This window comes from Glycine soja, chromosome 16 (genome assembly GCF_004193775.1).
Source record: "Glycine soja cultivar W05 chromosome 16, ASM419377v2, whole genome shotgun sequence".
NCBI lineage: Eukaryota > Viridiplantae > Streptophyta > Magnoliopsida > Fabales > Fabaceae > Glycine > Glycine soja.
The window spans coordinates 7,821,125-7,833,881 of NC_041017.1; the positions used below are offsets into that span (position 1 = coordinate 7,821,125).

At 37.5% G+C, this 12,757-nt stretch overlaps 1 protein-coding gene across 1 annotated transcript; it reads right to left on the bottom strand.

Moving 5' to 3' along the window:
* Positions 1-2,529: 2,529 nt before the first annotated feature.
* Positions 2,530-4,478, bottom strand: LOC114391234 (glycine-rich protein A3-like). Its single transcript, XM_028352287.1, has 3 exons — positions 4,324-4,478; positions 3,672-3,949; positions 2,530-2,922 (listed from the first exon to the last, which is right to left on the bottom strand). The coding sequence occupies exons 2-3, from the start codon at positions 3,928-3,930 to the stop codon at positions 2,657-2,659; spliced, it is 525 nt and encodes a 174-aa protein (XP_028208088.1). The 5' UTR covers positions 3,931-3,949; positions 4,324-4,478; the 3' UTR covers positions 2,530-2,656.
* Between the last annotated feature and the right edge of the window lie 8,279 nt (positions 4,479-12,757).

A 12,757-nucleotide genomic window follows, 5' to 3' on the forward strand; every position in this document is an offset into this window, starting at 1 on the left:
CAGTTTTGCTATAAAACCATCTTATAATAAATATTTTCTAAGACAGTTTTGATGTAAAAACCGTCTTAAAAAGGTCAATTTTTCAACAACGATTTTTGTTAGAACCGTCGTTAATGATATCGACTTTCAACAATGTTGACTATAAAAATGATTCTTAACCGTCGTTGAAAGTTATTTTTAACCGTCGTTAAATGTCTTTTTTGGAGTAGTGGGTGTTGGTTCAACATGGGCAGGTTAAATACTTGCTGGTGGAGGTTGTTCAATGGCAGGTGACTGTTGGATAGGTGGAGGGGGTTGGACGATAGGTGTCGCAATAACTCCCAACATATTAAACTGAGCTTGTTGAAGATCGTGTAATAACAGAATTCCAAGATTGTTGAACTGAGCATTGATAGTGTTATGCATAGATTGCCTAAACGACTTACTTATTCTCCCGTCTTTGTTTCTCGACAAAATTATCGATGGTGTGACTTTTCATCTCTTGTACTCAATCTTCACTTAAGGAAGTTGGAGCAGTGTGTGTAGTTGATAGGAGTAGCACCAAAATTGATGGAGTAAACTACCACTACATCATGCAAGCCTTCCTCCACTAAAGTAGCTTCATTTGAGGTGTCAACTTACTTGCACGCATGATCATGTTGACTTGTGTGCACAACCTCATTAGCGTTGTCTGCATTGGATACCATTGCACGCATGATCATGTTGACATGTGAGATCAATCAGGACATCATTAACAATAGCATCATCCACAACCTTTGCAGTTCCTTCAGCCTGGACTGTATTGTCTTGCTTCTTTTTAGCTTCAACATTTTCAACAACCTTCTTTGCATCAAGCTTTGCTTCAAGCTTGTCTTTCTAAGGTTTTTGGATATCATGGAGTTGAATCACATTATAACACCATAAAAATTACAACTTAATGTTTGTGTGCATTTATTGTTTATGAGTAATTGTCTTTGATTGGATTGATTATGGACTGTAATTAGAATCATAGTGTTAAGTTAATTTTACTACGAGTAGAATGTTTTAAATAATTGGTTTTTTTTTGTGATTAATAGTCTATAAGTGTTTCCCGCAAATTATTTTTGTCTATGATATTTGGTTGTTGATTTAATTCCTTTTAAGAAAAATAATATATATATATATATATATATATATATATATATATATATATATATATATATATATATATATATGATCTTTTAAATCTATTTAATTACATAAATAATAAATTCCTCTAGTGTTAAGTTTAAAAAAATTATTTGTTTAGATTTAATTCTTAAAGTTAGTAAAAAAATATTTTTTATCACTAGAAAAAATAATTTCACATTGTTACACCGTGTAAATTAATTCTATCCACTTGAACACTCAACCTCACTCCCCCGCCCACTCCACTTTTTTTTTATGTTTCAATTCTACTTAGTGCACAAGTTGGTCTCTTCTTTCACCTCACCCTTCAGCCGACCCAAGAGAAAGCAAATGCCACTCATCTTCCTCCCTTAAACACACCAAAATTGTGAGCATCAAAGAAGGAAGGAAGAGCCAACTAAAAAATTCTACACTCGCCTTGTTTTGTGTTTTGCAAAGCTTGGGAGTGTGCTTTCCTCTTCTCTCTTTTTCATGTGTGCACTGAATCTTGTGGTAAAGGGGTTCTTTTTTATGAACTCAGCCCCCAAGGTTGCCTTTGGGAGGAGACAACCATGGTGTAGTGAATTTCCAATGCATTGCATGTTAGAAAAATAAGTTTTTTTAAGGCTTTTTACCAAATTGTTTGGAAAGCTGAGGTATTTTCCTTTTCATGCATGACTTTTTCCCTTTTTTTTTTACTTTAGTTTTGACTTCGAAGAACTCTTAATACAAAGAAGACTATCCAATTTTAAGTCACATAACACATAAAATTGGCACATTTATCAACAGTTGAATTGGTTGAAATTCATTCAACGATTAAATTGTATTTTTTTTCTTCCTAAAACGTATTTAACCTATCAAACTGATAGGAATCATTTGATATTTCCCATCAGTATAGCAAATTTTCCATTAAAAAAAAAAATCTTGTATAACAAATTTCATATTAATTAATTTCATGTAATATATAAAGAGAAAAAAATTATACAATGACAATATAAATCTTACACTATCATCTAATCACAATAATTAGATTACCATATAAAATAATTTTACACCGTTAAAAAGTGTATGACCCTTAAACTTATATATAAAAGGATTTGTTGTTGATTGCAATTGGTCAAAAAGTTAGACAAATGGTTAAATACTTGTCCTGAGAGTTCTACATTTGTTCTGTTCAACTATCTTTGTTCATATGAACTCCATGAAACTGTATATGTGAAAAAGAGAACGATTCGGTTTCCAGATGTGCAATTGCAGTCCATAATATCCCTATGGTTCTTTGAGACTTGCTCTTGATCCAGTGCCCGTGTGTTTTGCTGTTCAAAACTTCTACCATCTAAACAGAACCGTTTATCTTTGCTAATGCCAAAGCCCAAAAGTATCGAAGTAACAGAAAACAAAAAAGAAAACAAGGGGTCAAGTATCATAATCTCATAGATCGATTGATTTCATCATCCAAAGTATGGTTTATTATAAAGATTTAAGCTCTACACAGAGCTGCATTTTAGAATCATAGTTAGATACACATTCTTCACTTCCACTTCTTGAACCCACCACCATGCTTGCCGAATTTGCCATGCTTTCCATGCTTGCCAAACTTGCCATGCTTTCCATGCTTGAACTTGCCGTGCTTTCCATGCTGCTTGAATTTTCCATGGGGCATGTGAGCACCATGTGCAGCATATTGGCCATAGGAGCCATGGGAGCCATGAGAGACATGGTGAGCACCATAAGCAGCAGCAGCCGCGGCAGCACCCCCGGTGAGCATTGCTCCCATGCCGCCGTGCCCATGAGAACCTGGTGGGGAAAACAGAAAACTTGGTTTAAAAACTTCCAAGGACAACACATTGTCATAGCCAGCAGCACAAAACTTTTCCAATAGCCAATGCATAAATCAAACTAATAGTTAAGAGAACTTCAACAAGCACAAACAAGTTTCAAACGCAGTTAAAAAAAAAAAACGCCATATCATACATTACTTTAAAAAAGAAAAGTTACTTAAGAGATTGTCGATAAATGCAAACAAGAAGACAACAATGTCTCTACAAGAAACTCAATTCTAATTACCACCATCAAAGATTCAAATTAAAGTCAATCTTTCTCATCCCATGAATTTGTTTTTGTAGCCAAACAATCCCTATCTTTGTATGTAATTGCATTATGGATTTGTCTCCTTCCTTAGAGTGAACATATATTAAAGTAAGAAAAAAGAATGTATCTACCCTTGATTAAAAGCAAGTTAAATTTAGGAGACACTTTAAATCAACAGTAAATATATATCCCTTTTCACTGCAGTTTGTTGGTGAAATATGTTATATGTAATTTACAAAGACGCCACTGTTTAGTTAATTAGCAATGCTTCCAAGTATGCAGCATCACAAATTTTACAACTACAAGAGAATTCAGAACTCAATCAGTCAAGTGATTGTAAATTTGTAATAAGTAATGACTAATAATGAGTAACCCAAAGATGTAATAAAGCAAAAACAATGAAAAGAAAAATTATATATATATATATATATATATATATATATATATTTATATACCTGGTGCATGAGATGAACCAGGATAACCAGCTGGTGGGTAACCAGCAGGAGGGTAACCTTGATGTGGAGGGTACCCAGCCGGAGGATACCCATGTTGTGGAGGGTACCCTTGGTGCGGAGGGTATGCCCCAGGTGGTGGTGGGTAAGCCCCAGGTGGGTACCCATGTCCACCATGTGCTGCACCAGCTACCCCATGAGCAAGCTGTGAAAAAATTCCTTTGTCAGATTCATCATGGTGCTTGTCCTTGCCACCTCCCATCTTTCAGAAAACCAAGACCCTGATCATGATGATTAGGAATCATGTTAACAGAGTCAGGTAAAATTGTGAAAACACAAAATCACAAAACAGGAAATCTCCAATTCAGTACTAAAGTTGCAAAAACTTTGATAAATTCATGTCAATAATGAAATCAATGTTGCATGCATGTAAAAGAAAAAAAAAATCAGTGGTCAAAGTGTTTGTTGACCACTGATCAAACACGAAAATTGAAAACACTCACAATCTATGATGAATTGATCATAGTGAACAATTAGAGAACTATGTAACAACCGTAACATAATTCCATGATTTGATATGTTCAAAAGAGTTACATGTAAAAAAATTAAGGAAGCAACACAAGTGATCATGATGAACAACAACTAGGGAACTCACCAGTTTGAATTTGCAGAATACGACGTAGTAATTGAGAAATTGCAATAGAAACGGAGGAAAAATAGAGAAATTGGGGATCTTGTATAAATAGTGTGCTTTTGTATTGACTCGTAAGATAAGGAACATGAACAAGAACAAGAATAAAATAAATGCGTAACGCATCCTTACGCGTCATTGCCGCGGGCAATTGTCAATTGCACAGAGTGCCACGTGGAAGATGCTAAGTGCTCGATGTATTCCTCGACTTCTTGGTTACTTCACGAAAGATGTTTTTCTGAGGTTACGGAGTCTCAATTTGATTTTTTTTTTAATTATGTAGAAGAAAACTTATTTAAGAAATATATCTTTCGAAGACCATGCAATTTCTTTTACTTTGACATGCAGAGAATCTGATTCATTATGTCGACCATCTGTACAACGAAAACTTATTTTTATTAGGTAGTTGAGTAAAAATATACAATGCAAATAAGTTTTTATTGTATAGTAATTTTTCACATCCACGACAACATAATGAAAGAGTTGAATCTTATTTCCTCAACTACACAAAGAAAATAAATTTTGATTATATAGGTAATGGACATACAAACTAAAAACTTATTTCCTTTGCGTACTTAAGTATAATTTTATTTTTATTATTTGTTATTTCTTTTGTTTTTAAAAGAGTTGAATCTAGATTGATGCGAGCTTGATAAATATTGATGGATATGAGAATGTAGTAGAAATCATTCTAAAATTTTCACAGATAATAAGAAAGAGAAATACAAAATATAAAATAAATATAATCTAGAACTAAATACAAAATAGGAAGTCAAGGGCGAGTATTCCTCCTTTGCTGTGTGCATGCTCCAAAAATGCTTTGGTCTTGTGCCTTCCTCAATGCTCGTTGAATATCCTCATATGCCTCAACGTCAGCGGTCACTGACCTCAAATTTAATATGGTCTGAAGATCCTAACTGATGCCTAGAAAAAACATGTACAAAAGAAAAAAACTACAACTACAATACAGTTATATAATAGAAGAGACAAAGATATAAACATACTATCACGATTAAGCAACGGTTGAAGTTAATTACTATGAATTATTAGAAGTTAAGTGAATAGTTACTTAGTTATGTTATTAGAAATTATTGAAGTTAGTTAGTAAGAGTTACTAGAAGTTGGTTATTCTCTATATTTATATAAATAAATCACCTTTGTAATACTTTGGTGAATGAATTCGAAAACTATCGTTCATTTCTTTCATTCTTAATATGATATCTTTCATTCTTGATACATACTTAAAAATAATAAGTTAATCCTCTACCTAGGTGTCTGTCTGGTGTAGTATGTTGGTGAGGTATATGGGGAGGGTCTCTGGTTGAGGCGAGATGTATGGATGAGAAAGTGTAAAACTAGTCCATATAGTCATTAGTGCACATCCATAGAGCATCAACAACCACACATAATCCCCGAAGCTTAATAGCTAGAAAAGACATTATCTGCCCACCATTGATAATGTTGGTATGCATCACTGCAAGAAGGAATATGGCATGTAAGACGAGGTGCATGGGGAATCCCCTAGAAAATTAGACATGGTCGAATTAGAGTAAGACCTTCTTAGGAAGATAGGCATTGAATATGGTGTCAAATGGAAGGAGGCTAGCTAAGAATAAAATCTCGTGAAGTAGTTGGACCTCTTTATGATCATCGTATGATGCCTAGATGACCAGATCCAATTGTAGTGCATCCAGGATCTTCCTAGTGGGCTCAACCTTCAATGCATGTCAGCATCGGTGTTAACCCTTTGATAAATATACCAAGTTGTACAAGGATAAGTAGAGTATCGTTCTGTTTACGCTGTAATTTGGTAAACAACCGCTAGTCTAAGTTAATTGCTTGCGAGACCAACTAGTGAATCTCAGGAGCATGTCATTTATGTGTTTGCTTTAAATGTAAAGCCTTTAATGTTCATCATTGCAACAAACATTCACTGGTTTGAGACTTACAGGAAGTAAAATTCTTTGAAAGAATCGAAATGCTGGAAGTAAATTGACAAGGGAAAGGTAAATTGCAGAATTAAAAGGCTCAACGAGTTCATTCGATCGAATGAACCATTTAAAAGACAGAAATTATAAATGCGAAGCGTAAATTGCATTGCATTCGAAATGTAAAGTTTACAGAAACTTAAAATGGTTCACAATCATACATTTTCCTTGCGTACTCGTTTCTCTCTGCGCTGGATACTTTGAGTATATAAGGATTTTGTAGAAATGATTTGCGACCCCGAAATCTGACTAAAAACTGCTATATATAGACATTCGAAAATAAACTGCCCTAACGGTCGAACACTATCCTAATGCCAAGTGTCCTGCTACGTACACCTTTCATGCACATAACTGCTCCTTAGAACGGTTATCCATTTCGCTCGAAGTCGAACTAATTTTGTGAAGTTTTGTCAGAAATTGCGCTAAGTCCAGAAATCTTGTTGCCTTGACTTCGATTCGACCATATGCCAGCTCGATTCGCCCAATGGTTCGAAGCCCTCTTTCTTGTCTTAGCCTTATACTTCGTAAATACTTCCTCGAACCTGTGAATCCCTTTCAATAGACTCTTCCTTCTTTTCGATTCGAACATAATCTGGCAAAATTCGTATTTAGAGCATATTTTTAGCTCATCAAAAATATGGGCTAACAAATTGCCCCCAAAAAATGTCTGCTTCGATTCGAGATCGAAGGAAGATGAGAAGTTGACATTTTTTCTCTTCTTCTACCAATTTTCCTGAAACGGTGACACGATGGCACGTTTACTGGTAACCGTCGCCTCGATCTCCCACTACCCATCATTAATTCCACCTTTCTAGGCAGAGTGGGACACGTGTCACGCTGGGGAGTCGGAAGGGAAATCTGATGTGATTGATTTTTGACCCTTGATTCTTATTATATTGTTTTTCCCTTTTTTAAAGTGAAACTCCATAAATAGCGCCAGAACTCCAGACAAAAACCCTTCAGCTTCTCTGCTTAAAAAACCTTTCTTCTTCTTTGCTTCCGAGACCCTTCTTCTTCTAATTCGTATCCATTATCTCCGGCGAAGCTTTCTTATTTTCAGATAACTATTATTCCTTTCTTCATCAACCTCACCGTATCCCTGAACTTTGCCACTGTTCTTTGCGAATCCAAGTTCTTACTTACTGATTCCAACAGCTACCAAACCCTTCACGAGAAAATCATCCCTTTTCAGATTTCTTACAATGTCGCAAGGACAAGCAGTTCCGTTTGCTGGGAAATGACACCATTTTACAGTCAGGACTGATGGAGAAAAGGTGGTTCCAGAACCACATGGTGACGCCGAACACACAGAAACCTGGGAATCGGAGGTGATGATCCCTTTCGCAGTGGAAAGAACAGTTTACGCTTTCGGTGGACCCCTGCCAGACCAAGCATCACTTTCGAGTAAAATGAACAAGGTATTTCCCTGCTACCCAACTTGCGAACCTAGGATTTTTGATAGTGAGCCTTACAACTTTAATTGTTTAAGCAAACCCCACAAACTCTTTCGATCCGCCCCGTCAATAGCCCATAGGGATTACCTACCTTGGCTTGATCGAGTCGAACAAGCGTATGAGGATTTCTGGAAGACATATGGCATCTTTGATTTGATACAATTCTCTCGATCTGGTCCTGAATATCGACCAGAAATGCTGATAGCAGCTATGCACTTTTTCGAGTCTTCTACCAACACCTTTCAATTTAAATGTGGTATGATGACCCCCACTCTCTTAGATGTAGCCGCCCTCACAGGCCTTAGGCCTAGCGGAGAAACTTATGACCCCACTAATTCTAGTGACAATATCAAGCTAGTATATAAGGAGAACACCTTTTCCAAATATATAGTTGAACACAAAGGACCCGTCGAAGAGGAGGTTTCTGATGAAGAGCACGTAGCCTTCTTAACCCTGTGGCTATCTCACTATGTTTTTTGCACGAAATCCTTGCAAGTAGCCAAAAGATTTATTCCAATGGCATTACAAATTCATGAAGGTCAGAACTTTGGATTTGGACGCCTCTTGTTAGCAGTGCTATACGAATCGCTTGGTGAGGCATGCGATGATCTGAAGAAATCGAAGGATGGGTCTTCCTTCTTAGTATCTGGGCCTATGTGGCTTCTCCAGTTGTGGCTTAATGCCACTTTCGAACAAGAAATGGGATTAATAATCCCACAAGATTATGCTGAAGAAGTTGCAAATCGCTCGATCGAAGGCCAGAGAGCACTTCGATTAACACCCAAGACCTTAGATCAAAACTCACAAAAGCTGTTCCTAAAGTACATGAGGATTTTTCTGAGCTTTGACAAGTTTCTTCCCCAACATGCTCCATTCATTAGTCGAGAGGTTGGCCCGGCCTGGTTCACTGACTATTTCCCAGCTGTCGATCCGGACAATGAAGAAGAAGTGAACGAAATATGGTCATTTTACTTGAATCCACAGATCCTGTCTTGTCGTACAGGTGTTCAATCGAACTATTTAGGCCTGGTTGGATACCAGCCTAATTTGGTTTCAAGACAATTTGGCCTCTCGCAAATCCGCCCTAAAAGCTTGTTCGAAGATCCTCGAGACGTCATAAGAGGGGCCAATCTTTCGGAAAAGACTTTCAAGAAGTTTTTGAAGATTTCTCTTGATGAAAACTATAACCTGCATCCTTTTGAGTTCAACCATTCCCACTTCTGCACCATGGGGTTTGTTACCTGGTGGGAGAAATATTATTCGACCCGTTCAATTGGAGACACTACTATCATGATCTCCAGGCTTGAGAGTGGTTTTACACAACCAACGGTCGAGAATATTCGCTCAAACCTTCAAGCTCGAGGTATTAAATTACTTTTGACTTTCTAAATTGATATGTATTTTTGCCTTTTCTAATATTCTTACTTTCAGGCAAAACAATCATGACGAAGAAAAGCACTGAAACGTCTCGAGCTGATGTGAGACCCAAGAAACCCACTGGGGTGAAGATCCAAGAAGGGAAACAAGAAGAGAAGGTAACTCTTCTGAACTTATCTTTTACTCTTAACGTCTTTGCCTCATATTTCTTTATTTTTTCAGAGTCAAAAGAAAGATGATAGCACTGAGACTACCACGACTTCAAAACGCTCGAAGCATGCGGTCGTCGAATTAGACGAAGAGAAAGATGCAAGTTTTATTTCTAATGTCAATATTATAACTCTCTTTCAAGTCTATATTCTGACATTTCTTTACCCTCATAACACAGGAAGAAGAGGAAAGACCTCTTATAAGAAAAAGAAAGTTACCTGCGACTTCGACCAAATCTGCTGACCAAACAGAGACAGGCAATTCCCAGGCTCAAATGCCTAAGAAGAAAAAGAAGGTAAAGCAGGTCGAGCCTGAACCTCCTGTGGCTGTCGAGGGTGGTGAGCCAATCAAGAAGAAAAAGAAAAAGACCAAGTCCTCAAAAGAACAAGGTGACAATCAACCTGTTGACGTCCAACCACCTTCGACCGATGTTGACGGCACTGAAGTAGAGGCTACTCCTTCTATTGCTGAGATGGGCAACCCTGTCGAGCAACCGAACTCACCACAAGAACAACCTGCCGTCGAGGTATCATCCTCTTAATGTGATTTTAATCATAGCTTATACGAAACTATTTGTTAACCTTTTTCCATGACAATTCGAATCAGGTACAACAAAATGTTTCTGTAGAAGAAATACCCTCACGTGCTCGAACATCTCCCGCTCCTGAGACGGATGCAGTGAATGTTGAGGAACAGGGTGAAGGTCAAGGCATTGGATCCAGTAATCCTCATGGATCGAGTCAGAAAAGTTCATCCGAAGAAAACTTTTTCGATGAAGAGGCCATAAAAGAGGCTGAAGCTGGAGGTTCGGACATTTACCCGGCGTCTTCAACATCTAAGCTTTCCGCTAGCATAGGGATCGCAGAAGATACATTCATTCAAATGCAAGACGAAGACCCTGCTGCAGCCTTTCGACTCCTGCTGAACACAAGTCAAGCCAACTCCTCAAGTGAAAAGATTCCTGGTGCTTCGTCCTCATCTGATGCTGAAATAAACTCTTCAGTACGCCAAGATTCTCTGCTCTTGAAGTTATCCATGGAATACGCACGGGAAGATGTGCTTAAATCCATTGAAGAGAACCCCTCTGCTGCCTTTGGGCACCTGAACTTTTTGAAGAAATTGCACAACCCCCTTACCTCTGATGAGATTCTAGGCAAAGTTATCCAAATCGAAGCCATCATTGACCAATTTGCAAGTACTGTGCAGAAAAAACGCGAAAATGGCGCCAGACTAGATGCCCAGAAACAGGCACATATCCTTCTGCTCGAGAAAGCCCGAGCTGCTCAACATGAAGTCGAACGTCTCACCAAAGAGGCGAAAGAAGGATCTTCTGAGATCAAAGCCTGTGATGATAACATCTCCTCCTGGGAGGCAACTATTACGGATTTGCTGTCTCAGGTCGATGATCTAAGGCAAAAAATTGTGACAGAGCAGGCCACACGCAAGGAACTCCAGGAGAAGGCCGCTAACTCGATTCAGAAACTGGTTGCTGAAAAAGGGAGGGAAGGCCTGAAGGCCTTTAGCGCATCTCAAGCTGTAGCAGATGAGGCGAGAGTTATGGAGAGTGCTGACCAGGTCTTAACTAAAGAGATGGCCACCTTGAAGAAACTATATGAGGACTTGGTCATGCATTAGTAGAACTTATAATTTCTTTATTTCGAATTCTGTATTTCGATTCTACTTTTGATGTAATACTGACACATGCCCTTTTGTGGCAATTTACTGTTATCGCCATTTTTATGTTTCCAGTATTTCTCTCATTCTATGCTTATTTTAACTTCGAGCAGTGTTGGTTTATATTTTTTCAAATATTTACCATTTATACTCAAAGTACGTTTCTGAGGGGTTAATTCCTCTAATTCATAAGCACCATTCGAATAGATCTGAATTATTTTAAACGGTCCTTCCCAATTTGGGGACCATTTGCCCAAGGCTCGATCCTTACTATCCATGGGCAGGATAACCTTCCAAACTAAATCTCCAACATTAAAAGTTTTTGACTTCACTTTCTTATTATAAGCTTTAGCAACTCTTTCTTTTTGTTTAGTCAAAACTTCTAATGCTCTTAATCTCTCCTCATCTAAATCAACTAACTCATCTGACATCATTTTCCAATAATGGTCGATTGGAATGTCCATTTGTTTTTGTACCCTAGCTGATTGCAAATGTATTTCGACCGGAAGTACAGCATCGTGCCCATAAGTCAGTCGAAATGGGGTAGTATTAGTTGATTCCTTAGGAGAATTTCTACATGCCCATAAAACTTGATCTAACGTTTTATTCCAATTTCTTGGCTTTTGGGCAATGTGTTTTTTAATCAAGTTAATTACAATCTTATTGGCTGCTTCGACCTGACCATTTGCTTGCGCGTAATATGGTGTTGAGGTTAATAATCGAAAGCCAGTTTTTTGGGCAAATTCTTTCATTTTTCGTCCAGTAAAAACTGAACCTTGATCAGTGGTAATTGTTTCGGGAATACCAAACCTATAAATAATATAATTTTGAATGAAACTAATTACTGCTTCCTGATCAACATTTGGCAAAGGGACTGCTTTGATCCATTTTGTAAAGTAATCGATACCAACTACAATATAACGCTGGTTCTTAGAAGAAGCAGGCTTAATTTCACCAATTAGGTCCAAAGCCCATCCTCTGAAAGGCCAAGGTTTGATTATGGAGTGTAACTCACTAGCAGGTACATGCTGTATCCCTGCATGCTTTTGGCATTCCTGACAGCCTTTAGCAAATTCTATGCAGTCTTTTAACATCGAAGGCCAATACAAACCTTGTCGAAATAAAAGCCATTTCATTTTATGGCCTGCTTGATGTGATCCACAAGCCCCACTGTGAACATGGGAAACTGCCAAGTATGCTTCTGATTCACTTAGACATTTCAGCAACACTCCTTCTGCAGTCTTTTTAAACAAATCATTTCCCACAATCACGTAATTTAAAGCCCTATATTTGATCTTTCGAGCCACATTACCTATTGGATTTTCCAAATATTCAACAATGGACTTTCTCCAATCATTATCTAACATATTGTCAATGGCCAAAATTTGAATTTTTCCCTGGAGATCATCCATGCTTTCATCTTCATTATTTTGTGGTGTACTTGCCCCCACAAGTTTTGGCATTGGCAACTTAGTGCTTAATGGCTCCAGTAACACCAGTTTATCTTTTATTTCGATCAACTGAGTTAACTTTTCCTTCGACATTTTGTACCCTGAAGCTATTTGGGCTAAATCATTTGCTTCTTGGTTTTCTTGTCGAGGTATATGCTCAATGTTAATGTAATCGAAATGATTCAGAAGAGAACTTGCTATAAGAAAATATTTTGCTAAATGTTCATTAACACATTTGTATTCT